Genomic DNA, 21,697 nt, shown 5'->3' on the forward strand with positions numbered 1-21,697 from the left:
ATTTTTTCACATTAACATTTTAAATATTTTGTTTTTAAAATAAAAAATTTAGAATTTGCAATAACTTAAGATTCTCTTTTCAAAAATGTTTAATTGGTTTTAAAGAGGGTTTTCATCCATTATCATTTCTGAACTCTTGTACCACCTTGACATTTTTGTCCCACTTTATGCCCCTCAAATACCAAAATGAACTTCAAAAATGTTAAACTATTTCAATAACGGAAGAGGTGTATTCAAGTCATTGTATGTACTGTATGATTAAAAATCCTAATGGAGTTTTGGTAAATTAAAATATACGGACCAAATAAATCTGCATCATGTCAGTGACCAAAGCATATGTTACAATTTGAAACAAACCCACGAGTAAAACCCCAGACCTATGCCTGACCATATATCTGTCTGACTCATACTGTCTGCCTGTTTCCACTCCTCTGTGTCTCACTCTTTCCTCTCGCTTGTTTTTCTCCATTCTTTATCGTCTAAAAATTAATAAACAAGGCTAATACCCATCATGCATAAAACAAACCAGCAAGGGTCACGGGCTGGTGGGTGGTCCCTCTCCGCTCCTGTGTTCCTAAGGTTAAATGGCTTTAATCCAACCAGCCTGGAAAACTAAACATTTCTCCAGTCAAGCCTTTTTTTCCCCTTTCTTCCATGCTTTTTCTCTCTCGTTCTTTCCATCTTTGTAGCCTCTGCCTTACTGTCATTCCTTATAAAGGATAACCACTGGATATCACTATATAGATGGCAAACAAAGTTGCTTTTCACGCCATCACTGTGACTAGTTAAAGTTGCCATTGAAGTTGTCTAAAGCGCAGATACGTTGCAGAGCATTGAACACTGTACGCAGGACTGACCTGACTTCTTTTTTCATTCAGTTATTTGACATTTAGTAGATGCTTTGAAGCGATTTAAAAGTTCACTTACTGCAGGCACATTCCCTCTGGGGTTAAGTGCCTTGCTCAAGGGCACGGTGTTGATAGGTCTTAGGAGCGCTTACGTTCATGAATTACACCCCCGGGTTTGAACCTCTGACTTTTACGTTCCCATTTTAAGCAACTTTCTCTTTTTACTTTGTGCCTTAATGTTTCATCAGAGTTGTGCCAGCCTCAGTCTTGTAAAAGATATTACCATTGTATCGTTTATATTGCGATCACTGCCAAGACACCTCAGTCCCTCCTCCTGCACTCATCTGGCATAGCGTAGAAAGTGCTTGTTTGCCCAATCCTTATAAAGACCTTATTTTGATCCTAATTTGGTCTGCTTGTTGTAAAGTTTTCATAGAAATTTTCATGGATTTGTCTTTTTCAGGTCCCAGAGCAGTAAGCAGTAATTGTCAAGACAACAGTAAAATGTAATGCGACCGATTCTGGCCATGCATAAGGAAAAATTTTGTATTGTTTAGCGCAATACCTGCACCACAAAAACAAAGTTCAGAATCTAAGGATTAAAAAAAATCGCATTTACAGTTGTCCATCAGAGGGGCTGCAGCAGGCCGTTGCTAGGAAGAAACGGGTTTATTTTAATGCTCTCTATCGGCTTACCTCTTTAATGACATTGTGGAAAGTAGATAAACCCGAAATCTGAAGTTCTAAACTTTACATAGATACCAAACTTAAGTGGATAATTCCCAAAGAGGGGGCAGCAGTGAGCGCCATTTTTATGATTTTGCTGCATCCACTCCCAAAAATAACGTTTTGATATATTTACAAATGAAATTTGCAAAAGATCGTCATGGAACATGATATTTACTTGCTATCGTAAAAAGAAAAATCGATAATGTATTGTTGACCATCGCTACAAATATACATACTTGTGCTGCTTAAGACTGGTTTTGTCGTCCATTGTGACATTTGTTTAAGATGATATAATATGTATAAAGTTTTGGATGCAAAGAGTTTTGTCACAATAAATTTGCTTTTGAAGATATATATTTGAGTTCATAATAAAATAGTTTCATTGAATACACACGAAATGTGAGAATGGTGCGATCTGTTTCTCGAGAGAAGAGTCTGAGAGCCTCTGTTTGCTCTCCATCTCAGAGAAACAATTGAGATGTTAAAAACATCCTATTTGTCATGTTTCTTTGCTGTGGAGGAGAGTGCAGGAGAGAAAGACGGTGGGTGGGAAAGAGAGCAACAGACTCACTGGTTCACCAGCATCAATACATCAGTGACTTAGCAACCAGATTAATGGTTTGTGAGTGGCCCAGGCCACAAGGCTGCTCTCGGTGCTTAGTGGCAGGCGGAGGGCTGGAAAACACACTGTGTTTAGCTTTGGGCTGCTGAAGAGAGTCTTGGGACGAATAAATCCGTGCATGAAATGAGGCTTTGGACCTCACCGTTTTTCACTCAGCCCTCATCACAGATGATATCTCTCTCTTCTGAGTCCACAAAGTAACAAAGTTGTGTTGGAATGAGGGAATCGGTCTAATGCTTTTCACACCATAGAAGAGAACGCAGAGGGTTTTGGTAAATTGTCTAGGTTTTGAGTTTAGATCTCGACAGGGTTAGATGAGGCTGTAGGGTCGATTCTGTTTCTCTACCGGTGTAAAAAAGTCAAGATGACCCCCCCCCCCACCCACCGCTGAGATGGACGTTCATCGAAGCGTCTTATGCATGGCCTAATTGCCATGCACTGGGGTGCAAGGTTAGGTCGGCGAGCTGTAAATCTCTCTGTGTTATGGGGGCAATGTTTTCACCAGATGCAGACTACAGATTTTCATCCCTTTGTAATTAAGCAGTTCAGCTCAAGGTGTCATATGGTTTTTATTGGGGCCCCTCTGGAAAAAAATAATTTCACACCTTGTTTTCTCATCATGGGCTTTTATGCATGTTAAAAGGGGGGAACCATGAGAAACTAAATTAAAGAAGGGAAATGAAGGATTACGGCTCTATAGTAATAAAGAGAGAGATGATGGTTTGCCATTAAGTGGCGTTTCAATAAGACTTTAAAATGTTATCTGCTAGTTTTCTTTGTCTCTCTTTCAATTTAAGTGAGCTTTACACGACATAAATTGTAGTCTTGTATTGCCAAAACATCTGCAGCTGGTCTGCATACAAACATTGCAAATGCGTAGCAAATGTACCATACATGCAATGTAAATCGGGTATAATATATTCGATGTGATTAAAATGTATAATATAAAAAAGCAAAGGATAGGGCTGTCAGACGATTAATCGCTTCCAGAATAAAGGTTTGTCTAACACGTCAGTATAGGGGGCAATAACTATTTTTGGTATATTGGCTGTTTAGAAGTACGTATAAAGCACATATTCTGCATGTCCATACATAACATCGCTAACCCAATACCTAAACCTAACAACTACCTTACTAACAAATTAAGAGTTTGGGGAAAAGTTGTAGTTTTATTTACATTTACCAATATTTTAAATATATAAATGTTTATACATTTTTGATTCTTTCTTGAATATCTTTCATATGCATGCACGTGTATGCGTTTATAAATACAATACACAGACTTATATTATGTAAACCCAAACTTTCAATGCGATTAATCATTTGACAGCCAAAGCATAAGAGAGATTTGCCTTCACTTTTAGTTTTTTTGCTAATGGGGTTCTTGCCGTTACACTATAGGACATATTTAAACATTTATCTGTCAACCTACCAATATTTGTATACAAAGAAAAATAATTAGTAATATAAAGTCTGATGTATGAATATCTTCTAAATCTTTTTTAAACGGTACTTTATTTACAGTTTTTACAAAAAGCAAAACGATCTTTTTTCTCTCTGGCTTTCTCCTCCTTGCTCTCTTTCCCTTATTGGACTTCTCTCTCTCTCTCTCTCTCTCTCTTTGCGCTCCCTCTCTCTCCACCACCTGTGTTCTACTTTACACTTATTAAAGCGAATAGGAAGATGTTAGTGGAGAAACGGAACCAAAGTGCATTGAAGAGCAAGTGGAGCATACAGTTTTTCAGGGTCAAGTTTATAAGAATCACATTTTCTCTTTTCTAACTCTTGCTGGCCATACGGGACATCTGAAATATAAAGCGCACACCCCCACAGATATCAATACCCACTTCCTCTTGAGGAAGCCCCTCCCACTGATGAGGTAAATTCTTAGGTCAACCTCTCCAAGGTGCCTTTTATTTTTACAATCTGCAGCTGTTGAAAGAGGGGGAAACAGTTTTCTTCTGTTGTTAAGCGGTTTCACACATTCGTGTATCACAAAGCATTTTTCATACAGCAGTGCTGATTTATGAAGTGGAGATTTTGGCGCTGTGGGCGCAGAGATGGAACACCGAGACTGCAGAGGAAGTCTTCAACACAGCCTCTCTCTCTCTCTCTCTCTCTCTCTCTCTCTCTCTCTCTCTCCCTGTCTCTCCCTCCATCCTTCCATCCCCACAGCATCACCACATTCAATCAACACCAGGCTTAAAATAAGGCCCGCTGTCTGCCGCAGACTTGGATGGTCTGTTTGAACGGGTTATCTCTGTCACTGCGAAGGAATGTACATAATTTATTACTAGTTTGGTTGGAATGGTCTTGTTCTGCTAATTTGAACCAGAATGCTGTCTTTGCTACTGAATAAAGCAAGTCTCGCCACTATAGAAGATTACAGGAGTTTGGTATGCAAATGATTGTTATTAAATTAAGCAAAGAGATGACGGGGAGTGCCATATTAATGAGTTATATGAGACGGGCTTTATTAAATATTTGTTGACGTTGCGGAGGGAGAGAGGCATGTGTGTTTTAATTCGGCAGCGGCTGCTCCCAGCGGGTCTCTGTATATACATACACTTTTCTTATGTATTTACTTTGAGCTGATTTTGTTTTAGATCGGCCTTCATTACAGCATCTGCTTCAGAGTTGTGCGATCCCTTGCATCCTACCCATGTCCCCCGTATATACTTTAATGGCCATCACACTAAAAACATTATGAATAGGAAGCCCACCTCCCCTCTGTGTTCTTTCCCTTTTCTGTAAATTCTGTCCGTCTTGGATGTAGCTCGGCCTTTGTTACTCCAGACTGCCTTTCTGCCTATTACATTTCGTTTTACGGCTTGAGGGATCTTTGAACTTTCGCAATGATGAGATGTAGCGAAATTGCTGCGGTTTATGTGCTATCGGGTGAATGAAGGGGTCGGCTGAAGTGTAAGGCAGTGATAGCTGAATTATTCGAATTTTGCTAGACATATTTGGCAGGCCTGGCAACCTTTGTAGAGAAATGGTTTTAGAATAAAAACAGACCCCATCGTTCAGTTTTGGGCATTTTAGCAAGCTTAATTTTCATTTGAAGGACTGAGTTAGGGACAGGTCTTAACATCACTAGGCGAGCAGATGATAATATCCTGTGCAATTATGTTTAAACTTGCAAAAGTTGAACTGCATTCTTTCTTTTCAAATAGATGTCTAGTGGGTCCTTTTAGTTTCGATTCTTTGTCCTGACAGACAGGCAGAGAGGTATTCCCTGTATTCAGCTTAACTTTTAAATGATTTAAGATGATAGTCAACTCCAAAAAGTCACGGCTTTATATACAAAAATCAAACAGCATCTGCCATCTCTGATCATAGGCAACAGCCGTCAGAGTGAGGTTACGAAGGCAGAACAGGAAAAGCCATTAACTGCCAATCACGGCATCGATCGACAAGCCGGCCACCACTACCATCACCGCTGCCTCCTTTACTCGCTCACAGTATCTTACATGCCGGTACACACAAAGGGCTCCTGTTTACTTGTTGTGATCAGTCTTAGCAAATTAATCCAGGATTCGATGGTTCTCTGGTCTTTTGCAGTAGTTTTTGTAACCTTCGTTCATTCTTAAAGAAGTGTTTTTTTCTTGCTGAAATTTTTGAACGGTTTTATTTACAACATAACAGAAGCTGCGCTTTCCTCATAGAAACAGGTTTACATCTAGAGACCTGTGCAGACTGCATCCTCTGAAGTGCAGTGTTTTTGGATCCCGACATCAGGTAAAATGGGAAAACTAATAGAATTTGTGAAGGACAAAGAAAAAAGGTGATTGATTTTTTTTTCCCGGTAGATGAAGGGAGGGTCTTTAGGAGAATATTTACCTACTTCCCATCTTAATAGAGATGCTGTATATCAGAGGCTGATCAGGAGCAGAGGTCAGGACTGTGGGGAGCAATTAAATCCCATGCATCTGCCGGAGCCGTGCCTTCCTATTGTGTGCACCGCTGGCTGAAACGTATAGGTGTGCAGGGTGCAAGCCGTACTTAAAAAAAAAAGCTTTAGTAGAGAACAATCAGAGCTGGAGAGGTGGGCACAAAACCTTCCCCACCTGTGAGCTTTTTAAATCTGCTTCATCTCTTAAATATCCAGAGTCCCCCTGCCCTCCCCTGGTTAGAGGGTCTTTTCATGACCGGACAGGGCAGACATGATAGATGTGGCCTGGGGTCGGCTCTCTTTCACCTCGCCTCTGTGGTGTCTACATGAGCCAAGGGGGGAAGAGTGGAGCGTTGAATGGGGACGCTAAGGATGAGTGGAAAACCGCAGATATAAGCCAGACCAGCCATTTTCTCCAATCCAACTCATAAATATTTGCGTGGCTGATTTATAAACAAGCCACGCTAAGACGAGATCAAAGTTAACCGTATCGGTTATAGAAAAGCCTGGCTTCTCGCAACGCGCCTTGCACACCATGCTTATACCTATTAGAGCGCAAGGCCAGACATCAACAGTCGTATTGGCAGGGTTTCAGACCGACCCGCTCACGCTGAAAAGCTAATGGTGCCCCCGCTGAGGCAGTAAGGGGCTCCGGCCACAGCGTCAGAGACACATGGATTACTTTAATACTAGGTCGTTGTGTTTATGAAACAGCATAGCCATGTTGAGCAACCCAGGTTGAGTGGCAGAATACAGGTGTCGTTCAGGTTTCAAAGTATGCTGGCATGTTGTGTATGTTTTGTACTGTACAAGCCATGAAGAGGACGGCAGACAGCTGCACTGGCTTCTCAAGCCAGCCAGCCGGGCGACCTACACAAAGGCCAAGGTGGGGGGGTTAAGGGTCACCACTATCGTGGGACTGCTAATACCGGTCCACATGGCAGAGCCACGGCATACAAAAGTATGCTTCAGCAGACGCGCGCATGCGTGTGCTGCTGTGGCGGACGAGTGGTGTCCGTTCTCACATTAATAAAAGCACAAGCTGGCAGATGCGGGCGGCTTGTGGAGGAAGGCTGTTTTTTGACCCCTGTAGGAGGGTGGGCGAACTTCATAATGGGAGAGAAAGGGAACGTTCTCTGCGGAGATCTCCCCTTTTGTCCTAAAATAGCTGAATAAACAGGGAATCCATCACTGGGACAGGGTGTGCCCCGGGTGCGAGCGCAGAGAGAGCTGCTGCTAAACAGCCTGTCTGGAGACATCTGTCCAAGCCGAATGCAAAAACAGGGCGCTGGATGTCCGTGCGCACGACCCCTTTGTGTGTGTATTCAAGTTGACTCGTCATTTTCATTAGGATGTCTTTAAGCTTGTTTTTGCTCAGGTCTTGTGTTGGGCAACAATAGTTTTCACTCTTCTGACATGTTTGCTTAAGCCACAGAAACATTTTGACAAATTATCCGTAACCTTGAAAAACTGGTTTGTCAAACCTGTTTTTTATAACCCCTAAGCTAGAGGATATGCAGAATGTGTTTTCATTAGCGTTCAGTGCAATTATTAGCAGGTTCTGTTTGGCCTGGTCAGCGGTTGAGCTCAGGTAAAGTTTATGCGCCAGCTTCAAAGATCTCCCGCCGCATCAGAGAGCAGCAGCGGGCGGCGTGGCCTTGGTCTGGGAAGGGTTACTGAATTATTACTGATGCTTTGGGGGTAACTGCCCGACCGTAAGTCTGTGGAATATTAATCATTTATTTGATTGTCCGTGTGTGCTGATTAATCCATTTGAGGGAGATCTTCAGGATTAACTACCCTATTATTCCCTGGTAAGAACAGATAAGAGATAAGGCTTTAAAATATCATGTACCATTTATCATGTATTTTTAGTCCTCCGCAGATGAAGGCGGGCGAAATAAAAACTGAGGTGAGATTAGGCAGAACTGCAACAGAGGGAAAGTGGGGGAGGGATAAAGAGAGAGAACGATTCTTTAGATCCGACCAGGACGGATAACAGATTTAACTGCTGTATTTCACAAGAAGTGCGGTTAGAGGAGTGAGAACTGCTCATGTACTGGGCTTACATAACCCACAGAGACACAGCCGTGCCGTTTGGAGAGAGCAAGGCAGTGTGCACTGTGAAATTAACAACAGGAAGTAGAAAACAATCGCGCTCTGCACCTGTAGCCACCTGACTAAGAAAACAGCAGCGAGAGGTGGGGGTAGCGGCCGTGAACCGCTGAACTTGGAACCTGTCTTACTTTAGGTAAGTGAGTTGTACTTGCTTGTGGCTGTGCATGATCAAACAATGGCATAGTTCCTGGGCGCACCACCCATGTTCGAATCCGCCCTGTAAATTCTCTATCCGCTGGCTGCTTGATGTGTTATGTCATGTGGTAATGCCTTTGATTTCGACATACCTCCGTTTGTAAATACATGAGCCTTTTAAAGAGCTGTGGTTACTTTTACAAGCCTGCCGCTCCCAGCGTTTTGGTGGAGGATCCAGGAAAGAGAGAAAGCGAGAGACACTGAGCCGGTTTAGAAACTGTATACGCGTCTTGTAGGGCTGTTGCCAAGTCTGCATGTGCCTCCAGCCGCTCATTGCATATGCGGTGCAAAGTGAAGTGACCCAGAACCTGAGCTGGAGCGAGGCTACTCCGCACTGGCCCGGTTGTGCACTTTCAAGCACTTTCTACCTTTTAACACTTTGCAAACTGAGCCGCTGTCGCACTCGCATCTGCAACACGATACGGATAGGGCAGCAAGGTAAAGGGATAGTTCACCCAAAAATGAAAGCCTTTCCTTGCAATTCTTTTTATCTGAAATGTAACATTTTTGTTCCTACTTTAGATACATTTAAGGTAAAATGACTTTGCCTTTTGTATTCTGTCTGAAACACAAAAGAACCTCAGTCGCCATTTACTTTATGCGATTTGTCTATAAAATACGTGACTGAGGATGTCCTTCTCTACCCCTACAAATATTTACCATGATTTGTGTTTTTCTACAGAACACAGGATATTTTAAGGATTAATTAGTAACTATGGCAGTACTCATTCCCTTCTATTGTATGGGTACAAAACCAATGCATGACAATGGGTACTGCCATTGTTTGGTGCGCAACATTCTTCAAAATACCTACTTTTGTGTTCTGCAGAAGAAAAATAGTTTTGGGTGAACTATCCCTTTTAAACTCTCTTTGCTCTTTACCGAAATTAAGATGACCTTGTAACCCCCTAATACCAAGCCAGCTCATCACTCTTAAGAACTTTTGCCACTTACTGTAAGTGGAAAACATTTTCTTATTTCCAGCAGTACCCAAACTGCTGTAGGTCAACCCACTGCAAATCGCATAAAAGGGCACTCTTCCATAACGTTTAATACATTAAAATCACAAGTCGTCGTCCTTTCGGCGGCCTAATGCGATCATATAACTAACCTGCCGTTTACATTAAGAAGGATGCAAAGCTGTGCCATGCTGACGCAGTAGCGTCCGGAATTAAAATCCTTTAAATGTGACCCGTCGCTGCAACCTTTACAATGACACGGCTACTGATGGGGTTTCTTTGGGACTCGCTCGTAGAGGTGCAGCATTTTTATATCCCAGCAACACTAAAGCAACAGATTAGATTGCCTCCAATTAGCCCGGCAACTTTTTTGATTTTTGTGATGATGCTCATATCTCAGCTGTAATTATGCCGGGCTTGGAATGATGAGGGCTTAAGTTATCGATCCAGTATTGATCGATCTGATCAATGAGCACTTTGTTTCTGTTTTATGGGAAGGGAAGTTGTATTTCTTTTTTACGGGCTAATGAGCCGGCTGATGTTGGATCCCATAAATTGCTGTGTTTTCAGCATCCATGTGTATACTGCTTTGAGAGAGAAGAGGAGGATAGGGTGATTATGGGATGGACAAGTGAGCCTCTCCCAAAGAGCTCCACTTTTCAGCACCAGTGATCAGGTTCCTCTGGGTATAGGCTGGAGGCCAGGGCTTAAAGACGGCTCCTTTTGAATTCATGTGTTGCTGAAGGGCAAAACATTTGATGCTTTGTGAGAGTGTTTTTTATTACTTAAAGGAATCGCTCACCCAAAACTATAAATCTGTCATTATTTCTTCACCCTCATGTTGTTTAAAACCTGTTTATGGCTCTTCTGTGGAACACAAAAGATATTTTGAGAAATGTTTTGGTGGTTTCGTGTCCATAAAATGGAAGTCAATAGTGTCCAATGATGTTTGTTTACCATCGTTCTTTAAAACATTATCTTTTAGCATTACAGGTTTGGAATAACATAAGGGTTGAGTAAATACTAAAATACTTTTTCAGTACAATGTGTTTTTGTTTGTGTGCTGTTCAGTGCAATAGACTCTCAATATGGAGCTTCTGTTTGGATTAATAACACTACTTTACAAGTTGATTCGCTGGTATTATGCGACCTTGTACTTAACAGCTCTGTATTCTGGCGCAAGATCTGCACTTTTATATATTTAAAGCACTTTACGTGCGTGCACTTGGAGTTAGTGGAAGTCAAAGCAATCGAGCTAAAGCAAACAGCCGAATGTATCTTTAGAAGGTGCGAGAGCCACTAGTAAATGGATAGGTGCTCAAAGTTTGTGTTAGCACTACATCGCCCTCAAACACTCAGGATGCTTATGTACCATGCAAATGAGCCTCCCAAAGTAACCACCCCCGCCCCGCCCCCGCTTCCTATTTGCATGTTAAGAAGGGGAGCGCTCTTAGGGCCTGTTGCGCCATTGTAGGCACAACACGGCCAATAAAAGCGAGGCCCTTTAAGCTGAGCTTAAATATTTACTCTGTCACAGGGCCAGGATCGGGCCCTCTCATTACGCCCGTCCTGTTTCTGGGTGAAGGTGAAGCCGGGCAGACGAGAGGGGAGGCAGAGACTGGCAACTCAAACATTTCCTCATAAGAGACTAGTTCACAACGCACCATGCCACTGACTGCCCTTTGTGAATTTTGAGAAGGAGAACAAGGAAGATGGGTGCAGTCTTACCGCCTTATTGCTTAGCCTGGAGCATCAACCAATTATGTGGTAATGAAATATTCACGCAGACTAACAAGGAACGCTGGAGGTGAAAGCTGCATAATACAAGCCTGGGGAGGTAATACTGTCGGGCCTTTCTTCTGTTCGTATTATTACTTTTAGAGAATGAGGAATTGTTTCTTCGCAGTATTAGCTAACTTAGGCTTAGGAGTGGGTTTGTGCAGTATTAACTTATGTCTTTGTGCATATGTTGTTCATTCCAAGCATCCTTCAGCCGTCAATGGCTTTTTTGCAGCAGCGTGTATCTGTTCTGTATGTTAAAGTTGATGTTTTTCTTGGAAGTGTTATGTAGAAGAGTTTGATGTTTGTTTGCAGTTTGATTAACAAATTGAATTGGACATGTATGTCTATATACTGTATATAGACTATGCAGTTATTTTACATTGGCATCTATTTGGTTTGACCCATAAATGCATGATGCTGTTTCCATCCTTATGCATCTGACTTTTTAGTATTGCATGTGTGTCTCACAAACCAACCGTTCCTGACTGATTACCAAACAAAGTCATGTGTTTTCTGCTAATATAAGACATCATTGAATGCTATAAGTACCTCTGAATGTCTCTCGATTGATCGTGTCTGTCTCCTGTCTGCATGCCCCGAGACATACGCGGAATTCTTTCACTCTGCCGTCCTAATAATTAGCAACGTGGCCTCTTGCCTCTCGAAATGCATGTGTAGTTTTGGGAAGCGTGGAGGAGGAACCTTGCAGGTCCCAAACTGCCCTCCTAAATTTCCAGATGGCACCGGTCTGCCGCAGATGTCTGGGGACAGTTGGAACAGCTGTGTGTGATGCCCCCGTAGCTCCACACAGCTGTCGCCTCCTGCAGGCGGAGTTATTGTACTACGGGCGGGATGCGGCTTGGCGCTACGGGCCTGCATTCATAAAAACAACAGGAGGCTAAGCTGTTAATTAGCTCTTCACGGTGGAAAACGACGTCTAGCGATTAATATAGTTTTGCGCGTCTTGTTTTCTTTTATCCAACCCTAGATTAAACGCATTTTTCTGCTTGATCTTTGAGTCGCGTATCATTAGGAGTGGCCCAGCTCATTGGAAACAGTTTATTATGTGTGCATTCTTGCTCTTATTAGTAAATGTCTCATGTGCAGGGCAGCAGGCTGAGAGCCTTCAGGGCCGTTGAGACCCTGGCGGGCATCCGCACTGCCTTCGGTTCTCACCGTTCGGAGTATTGATATCTCCGCTGCCTTCAGTTTCCTTTCGCTCCTTTACTCAGCCAGACCGATTCGCCCGATGAATTATGTGGACGCATTGATCAGCTGATTGAGAACTATTGTTCAAGAGAGCCGGGCATTACCGGAGGAAGGATTGTGCTTGTTTCGCAGCGCCGTATGCAAGAGGGTATTATTTAACCGCTTGTCATTACACCCTCCCTCTAACCGCTATTGCTTTTTACTCAAAGACACAAAGAAATGTACACAAACGAGCGGACGCATAATCAACACAAGCCAAATGACTGCAAGCATTGATTGCCTTCCTTCTACAATTATGTTCCTATTGTTTACTTTCTAGCTGCTTATTTATTCCAAAGGAATTCAATAATTATTGCTTTATTTAGTGTTAAAGAGCACTGGAGTGGTATAAGCTGCTGGGGAGGATTGTTTGGAGGCCCCCCTCCTCTGACCGTTGAGCTTTTGTTCTTTCGCAAACCACGGGTACCGTAATTCATCCAAACCGATCTGTGCTGATCGAAGATAGAAGCCTGAATATAAGACGGAACAGCTCTTTTTTTAAGCATTTTATCAGTGTAAATTGTCAAGAATACTTACAGGTCAAGCGGTAATGTGAACTTGTAGGGACCTACAGTATAGGAATGATAAATCACAAATTTCTTTAAAGTTGCGATCCATAATTTTTGCCTGCATATCGCCATATAAAAACAATTTAAGTTACTTTGCATACTCTTTACGTGGGATGCAGTCAAATGATGTCAAACTGAACTTGAACTGAATTGCACACAATTTATAAATCATTATAAGGTTGGATCAAGGTAAGGTATGGAGACTTTTTTCATGCACACGGTTTGTTAACTGACTTTTTTGCCCCAAAAAATAACAGATCGTCGCTTTAAGGTCTTATTTGTTGTCTTATTGTTTTTTTCTAGTCCTAGATCTCAAGGAGATCTCAACCATGTCAACAAATCCGAACTGTGCTCAGATTAGCTCAGATACGTTAGTAAAAGTCTAAAACTGACATTACACTCATTTTAAAAGATACCGTGGTGATACCTTACTGAGACCCATCATATCCCCTGAGCTTTTTTAGTTTTTGTTCCTTTTTAAATATTACTAATATACACAGGCAATACAATATACTGAAAGCACTGCTAACTGTAAAAAATGTGCATATGTTCTGTGGAGAAACATTCAAGAGAGTTTTCCATTCAACTTCGTACACAGCACTTGAAATACGCTTGATGGTAAATGTCTTTGAATTTGAGCTATGTACAGTAAACTTAACAAAATGCCTATATAATAAAAAAGCGAAGGGATTCTAGAGACCCAGCAGATGGATAGAGTCATAGAGGTGCAGGAAGTGGTAGGTATGCAAGGGGAGGGTGCGCATTGTTTCTCCAGCCACAGCACAGCGTCTGGGCATGTCGCTGCTCGCAGTGGCTAATTTGAACCAGCCGCTGAACTTGGCATCCAGTGGAGCTTCTGTGGTCGCGGGTCTGTTACTCCTTGCACTACTGTTGTAAAGTGAGAAACAAGATAAAGAGGAATGAGATAAAACAGAGGACGGACTCCTTTACGGCTGCAGATAACTAACTATTAGTATGTAGTGTATTTAAAGATAATGTTTACGTTTGAAGACACCCCCTTTTGTCCCCAAAAAGAGGTTTTGTTATGGTTTGGTTAACGTCTGGGGACAGTGTTGTCTCGAAGGTATTGCCAAGTAAACCCGTCTAAAGAAACACACACAAGAGTGAGATATAGCGCGGGTGCAGCTTCCTGTCTCATATCTGCTTGGGACTTTTTGCCCATTAGGCAAATCCCTTTGTCTCCTCTCAGAGCAGTGATCTCATTGGCTATTATTTAACCAATGACATCATGATTCTAGTAACAAAGGTGTCAACACATCATCAATGTGACGAATGACCGAATCTAGTTTAGCCCACTGCCCTTAAGGCACCGTCTTGACCCTACGGTATCATGATATCAATGGATAGGTAGTCGGACTGTTTTTTGGAATGTTTTAGAGTAGTGACCTAGAAGGCTGTGCTTCAGTCCAGTTTTTGATACAGACCTATCATTATCATGTCTGTGAGGCAGACAGTCGTTGAGTTTGTATGTGTGGAAAGCACCAGGCCTTGCCATTAAGTGCCGAGAATCATTGGGATAATTACAAAGCAATACACATTCAGACACTCTCCGGCTCGCTCGCAGTGGGAATTCGTCAGCTCTGGGAGAAATTGATAGCTATTTAGCCACTGGATAGTCATCTGTTTTAATGCATTAGTTTTGTATTAAGAGCACTGCCAAATTTAATAGCAGAAATAGGGGTAGGAGCAAAATGGGGGCTGCGTGTGTGGCACGCAAAGTGGATGGGTTTAGGCAGATTTGTACTGTATGTACTTGTGTGCGGTTGGCTTACACTGTGCATACTGAACATGAATACTGAAGTTTGTTAATGCATGAACGCAAGACTGGTAGCACGGTTTAAAAAGATGTGGTGTTTTTCAGATAGCTTAAAGGGATAGTTCTCCCAAAAAATCCAAACCTGACAACTTCAATTATAAATCATTATTGTAAGCTTACTGTTGTGAAAATGTGACTATTTTAAATACAGATCATTTTTCGTATTGTACTTGCTTAAAAACAGATTGTTGTTCATTTTTAACCCAAAAAGTTATGAAATACAGCTTTAAAATGACTAGTAGACTAGAAGCGTTTGAGTTCATGTACTTAGATGTAGATAATGTTTTGGGACTTGGAGCAGTTTCCCATAATACTTCTGTGGGTTTGTTACGTTGGAGGTTTTTACATAGCGTGCTGAGTGCATTCGGCCTTATATTCAACTCTCTGGTAGTTAAAGTGCTGATGGTGTGAAAGGTGTGCGGTTTTAGAGCCCACTCGAGTGGATGCTTCTGTAGATGCATGCGCAGGGGCAGGTAGGTGTTGAAAGCGATAGCTGTGCGTGATGGGGCATAAAGCAGGTATAGACGTAGCATCGAGTTGCAGCCGGGTGCACAAGGCCCTTAGCTTTTCCTCACCTGCATGAGTACAGAAGACTGATTCATCCTTCGCTTCCAGAAGAGGTATCAAAACTTTTGTCCGGTAAAGATGGGGCGCACTTGCCGCACACACTCCCGTCTCCCCCTTGCCCACTCGGGTTTCTCTCCCACAGCTCATGTGTTCTCTTGTACGTCTGCCATTAACTTTCAGCCAATTAAATGAATCTTGACTAGTAATGTAAGCCATGCTGTCTCCGTGGCCTTCTCTGGCTTCAGGGGCCTGAATGCGGCGTTCGGGAGCCCCTGCGGAGGAAAGACTTCTCAACATCACCCTGGCCGGCCCCTCCCTGCTCTGCAAACATGACTTTTTCATTACACTGCTGAATTCCAGCACTTCAGTTGGAGGTGATTTATCAGCATGGAGCTTCATCTCAGGATCATAAGAAACAGACTCGCCGCACACGGCCGTGCTGGCGTGCGTTATGTTTCACGTTCAGACCCGGGGGTGCGTGCGTGTTTGGTGTCGGGTGGGAGATGAGGTGTAGATGGCATCTCAAGGGGTCTCTGTAGATGATTTCCGATTGAAGCAGGGTGAATATGTCTGTTGGTACTTGTATGAGAGATGCATTTCATAGACCTTTCTGCTTCATGGGTGGGTTTAATGGAGTCTGCCTACATGTGTCAGACCTGGAGGGCAATATTCTCTATGTATCTGCTATATGGAGATTTATAATAGTATCTTTTATGCTAAGTAGGTTTGAAAGTCTTGAACTTTTAACCTGGGATCAGGCACTCAAGCCTACTCTTATACAAAGTACAATGGCACTGCCATGTTTTTGTAGCCCTTATGGTAATAGTGTGGTATTTTATAGACATGTTTTCTTTGAATATTTGTGCAGTACTACTGTGGTATATTCCAAAGCACCATTTTAGTGTTGGTGTCTTATAGATTTAATGGATCATAAAGTAGACCTTTAGTAATTTATGTAGACATTTAGTTTCGGTTGAAGTGATGGCTTTTGTTGGGCATCAGGTTTGTGGTGATGTATAACTTTTCTATGGGCCCGTGTAAATCCTGCCCTTTAATTGTGTTTGTAAAACTCCCCACAATTTTTAAACCTCTCGAAAAAAGCTCCTTGAAGTTTAGTTCAGGTGTCGTCATTTCCGGTATGCTTATTTTCACCAAAGATTGTAAGACATGCATTTCATATTGTATTTTCTCCTCGCATTTTATTACTTATGAAGCTGAAAGAATCAAACTGTGCCAGATTCTGCATTTTCTACTAGCAAATCTCTGACACATCATTGTCCCAAGATCGTATCCGCTGCGTATGTGTTAGGGCGCTCAAGGTACCGCAGCTCAACCCAAGCCCAAAACGTCCAGCAGCACCTACTCAATGACATCATACCCCCACTTCAAACAGGAAAGCGAGAGGAGGGGAGCGAGAGAGAAAGAAAAGCAGAGCCATTTACGATCACCTAATAACTCCATTACACGGAGCTGAGGGGCACACACAAAAAGCAAAAGCCCATTCCTGGAAGTTAGTGGCCCTAATGCACATCTTAGGTATGCCAGGGTGACATATGATACCAGCACCACAATTGCTTCGAAAAAAGCCCTCATAGCAGTGTTAGGATATTACCCGAAAATTAAATATTACCAGAGGAGGAGAACATTTCAGGGAATACAATATTTTTTCTCTCTCTCTCACTGTTGTCAACACCTGATGTAGCCTTAATTGGGTTAAAAATCTAATGTTACTCTGGCTTTGTGCATCTGAAGCCGATGGAAACGCATCTCATCTATGCGCTGCGGGGCAAAGCCAACTCAGGCGCGTCTTAATGAATCAATTTGTTTTCCCCGACCTTTGTCAGGGTTTGGGGGTGGTCTGTGCTGGAGATTAAGAGCTTCTCCACAAGAGAGAAAATACATGTTTCGCCAGGCAAGAAAAGCAGAGCGATGGTTTTGCGTCGTCTTCGTGGTACAATTTAGTTGTGTTTTTGTGAGGCGAGCAAACATGAGGAAAACAGGCCCGTGAGAGATACGTCTGCTTGATCACATCAGTTGTCTTTTATTGAAATGGTTGGCAGGTACAAAAGTTGCGAGCAGCAGGTTGCAACTCGCATCGCTTGTATCGGAGTCACAGCTCCAGCTAACGTTTTCTGTTCTGTGACCTTCGTATGCCTTTGTCATAATTTCAAAGATAGTACACATATATGTACACGTTATTTTCTTAATGCAAAACTGCAGTCAATGTATGTATAGTCCAGGTATGTAATTCATTGTGCAAGTATTAAGGTTAGACATTAGTACTTTCAACAGATGTGTTCAGGTGCTAACTAGACTAGAGTATATATACTTAGATCTAGAGTCATGTTTTATTGGTCTTGTCTCAAGGCTTTGGTTTTGGGAATGTTCAGTACACGTCTTTGCAACCCCCCAAAAGGTTCTGTATGAGATCTTGTAGGTATATTTATATCCCAACTCCACTCCGCCCCAGAACGTCTCTCGATCTTAGCCTTGGTCTCAAAGAAGCAAGGTTTGACTCGGCGGTGATCAATATTTAGCATCCCATGCGTGAAACAGGCAGATGTTTGGAGTTCGACTCGTTTTGAGCGAAGGGAATCAATGCACGTGTCTCCTAGTGAGCCATTCCTGTACCCAAGAATGCTAAAGTCCTTCCTCTGCCTTGTTAGCGTGCCAAGACACACGAGGTCCAGAGACCAATGTGGCGTCGATGAAAGATGTTGACTGTGTGTTAAACAACCCAGTCCTGATTGGTAATTGATTTACTCATTTGTAAATGGCGTTCGGCATCCCATTCGTTTAGAAGCCTGTGCTTAACGCTCTCTCTCTCTTTCTTGTTACAGCATTTGCAACAACACGAGAACGCTGTGGAGGGCGAGTCCTGCTACTACCACTGTGTCCTGTGCAACTACTCCACCAAGGCCAAGCTGAACCTCATCCAGCACGTCCGGTCTATGAAGCACCAGCGAAGCGAGAGCCTACGCAAGCTGCAGCGGCTGCAGAAGGGTCTGCCAGAGGAAGAGGAGGAGCTGAGTGCCATCTTCACCATCCGCAAGTGTCCGTCTGCCGACACAGGTAAGTTTTGTATAAATACAGGCTCAGGTGATCCGCGTCGGGACTTATCCTTGTGTAGGGACATGCTCCTGTGGTTTATGTTTGTTCCCTGCTGTAAATATCATTTTAGGATGGCAGCTTTGTGTTTGGAACGTAGTAGCTGGATTCATCTGATATGACCAGTGGGTTGACAGGCCTATGTTTTTTAGTGGTTCAAGATTAAGAACTAGTTATAGAACATCTTTCACAAGACTCGACTTGTTAAAAAATGTAATAAAGTACAGTTACCATGTAAAGATGGGTTTCAGCATGGTCGTGGCGTTCCCCTCTGTTAAAAGAGTGGAAAATTTCAACTCTGTCTATCTATTTTGAAGTCTGAATTATAAATAAAGCATGTTCGTTGTAGCTTTCGAGGCAGGTCAGGTTTCTCAAAGGAGAATTCATGTGATGGCAGTGTTTTAGCCTGGTTCTTGGGACTAAATGTCAAAAGTTTGGGTCCACATCCCAGATTATTCTTACTGAGATCATAGTCCTTTTTTATTTTGTAGAATATATATATCATTTTAATTCATGAACGCCTTTGCTTAGAAATGCTTCTTCAGTATGCAGCACAGCACGTTTTGATCCAGGGATTTATGAACATACAGTATATAGCCCTTTTTAATAGTTAAGCGCCTTTTATTTTATGTATTTTCCCCCATATTTTAGAATTGAAACAAAAAAGGAATGGCACAAATTAAATGGGAAAAATTTGGGGAATTATGTTGTAACAACAATAATAATTATAATAATAATAATAACAACGACAATAGTATTTTTTTATTAAAATAAAATATAACTTTTTTGCAGTGAAACATTATTTTGGCACAGTTCTTTTTCAATACAAGAATTGATTTCATCAAGGTATACCAAACTTTTGAACAAGGGTGTCTTGTTTAAATAGTTTTTCTTGAGACGAGATGATGTCCTTGAGGTTTACACCGTTCTTGCCGTTCATTACCACAAATACTATCGCTGTACCACGGCACCATTAAACAAACAATCAAAGATGCCATTAGGCTCTGTATGGCAAGGGGAGGTGGGGCGCTCAAAACAAAACGCATGGGTTTTGTCAGGCCATACGTTAGTTGGCCGTTAAAGCGACACAGTCACAGTCAATTAACACACTGTTTCAGCATAGATTTGGTTTTTTAATCATTTTTACTCTTGCGTCCCGACAAAAGAGTTGCATTGTGCACCCACCCCTCCCACCCGCGAGCCGGGCGGCTTGGCTGGCTCTTAGCGTCGAGCCGTGGGGGAGAGAGAGAAACTGCAAGAGGAGTTGGCCTCTAAAGACGCTTTGTTCCAAGGAGGCAGGGATAATGAAGCCAGCGGCCGGGAAATTGCGCAAAAGGCAGTCACAGATCTGAGGAGAATCATTAGAGAACATATTTAGCCGAGCAATTAAGGACAATTAAGCTTTCTGCTCGCTGCACTCCAAATATGTTAATGACTATTGTACAGTGGACAAGTGAACATGCTAAGGCAATAGGAAGGCCCACTTAGGTTAAAAGGATGGGGGGGTGCGGGAGATTTAGAGTGCGCTTCTGGGTAGGGGGAGGTAAAGAGTTCACAAACAAGTCTGGTTTTCTCTCTCGCTCTGTTTTTGGGTTGATGTAGCATTTATTTATATATTTTCTTTGCTAACCTTTGATGTGTGTTAATGGATTCCCTTGTTTGTGAGGCCGGTTGGAGGTTAGGTAATGAAGCAGTAGGGATGTGTGGGCGGAGCTGCGTAGGGTCGCAAAACGACATTTGCAATCCTCTGCCTTTTTTTGTTTTCCCAGAGTTGCGCCGAACCAGTACCCCTTTGTTTCAAATGAGCCAGCAACTTGCAAACGTGCGTCACGTCTGCGAGGGGACTATCAGAAAAGTTTTAGGCAGACGCATTATAAAACATGTCAGGCAGCGTCGGATATTGCAAGTTAAAAACTAATTATTGCTGTTCTTTTTTTTCTGTGTTAAAATAGTATGCACGTAAGATAATGTCATGGCGTGAAGCAGAAGTTTGGTAAATACGTATAGGATTGAACGATGTCAACGGTTTTAAAAATTTTTCTTTGCCCTTTTAAAAATGAATCTCTTTTGCAACGGTTCTCACGTCTGCAGTGCGCAACACAACTTTTTCCAGGATAAGTCGGATGCGATGTTCTTTGTAGTAAGAAACGTCTTTGAGCTTTGGTGGCTGCGCAGTCGTGCAAGCTTTCTGATGTATTTCATTACCCGGCTCTTATTCTAGACTAGATATTATTGAGCTTCTGTATCCTTCAGGAATGAATACGTAGGTGATTAAGACTGAGGTCTAGCCCGACGCGGACTAGGAAAGGCTGATAAAAGGACAAGGTGAACGTAAATCGACCAGCTGCTGAAAAGAGCAGTCAGCTTGTTATTATCAGCTATTGTTTCCTATGCAAAGAGAATGAGCTCCAAAGAAGGGTCTCCACGCACGGGTCCTTTGATAGCTGATACCTGCTGGCTGACGTCAGGAACGGACCTGTGAGCGCTCTGTTAGGGAGGCTGGCGCTTCAGAGAGGAACCGCTGTACTAATAGCCTTTGACGCTCTGTTTACCAAACGAAGCGTCTGCAGTCGAAGCGCTCAGCGGCTGATTGATTGCTTCACAGATGCAGGATCAAACTCAGGCTCCTGTTGGCCGAGCTGAAGGGCCCTGGTCTGCAACTCGGGTTGAAAATGGCTCGGGTCCTTTTAGTAATAGTCCACACAAAAGGAAAATTATTGTTGTTTACTCACCATGATGTCATTCCAAATGGGTATGATTTTCTTTCGTCCTTCTAACACAATGAAGTTGAGACCAGGGGATATCATGCTCCAAAAATGATGTTATTTTTCCAAGTGAGGCTAATAAAATGATACAGGTTTGGAATAATACAAAGTTCAGTAAATGGTGACATCATTTGCATTTTTGAGCAGGCTGCATTGCGATTTCGTATATGTGTGTAATAACATAACGTGCATGCAATACAATTTATATAAAATATTCTTTATTTCCCAGTCAGTTAAATGAAATGAGGTGTGTAATAAAGAATGTCACCCGCTCCCCCAGTGCAACTCCCCGCTTCAGCATCTTGATCGAATTAAGCTGATAATGAACATACTTCTTCATTAGTAAGATACATCGCTAATTCCTCACCGTCGTGCTCTGCGCATACGAACCCTCCCTCCGACTACCTTTGGCACTTAACGTCCTGGCCCCCTCCCTCACCCGAGTGAAACCATTG

At 42.5% G+C, this 21,697-nt stretch overlaps 1 protein-coding gene across 1 annotated transcript in view; it reads left to right on the forward strand.

Moving 5' to 3' along the window:
* The window catches only part of zfhx3b (zinc finger homeobox 3b), a 142,533-nt gene that overhangs the window by 61,718 nt on the left and 59,118 nt on the right, over nucleotides 1-21,697 (forward strand). Inside the window, exon 4 of the mRNA XM_079464589.1 lies at nucleotides 18,210-18,441. Coding sequence (XP_079320715.1) covers nucleotides 18,210-18,441 — 232 coding nt within the window. The remainder of the gene's footprint in view (nucleotides 1-18,209; nucleotides 18,442-21,697) is intronic.

This window comes from Barbatula barbatula (genome assembly GCF_947034865.1).
Source record: "Barbatula barbatula genome assembly, chromosome: 1".
Taxonomy (NCBI): domain Eukaryota; kingdom Metazoa; phylum Chordata; class Actinopteri; order Cypriniformes; family Nemacheilidae; genus Barbatula; species Barbatula barbatula.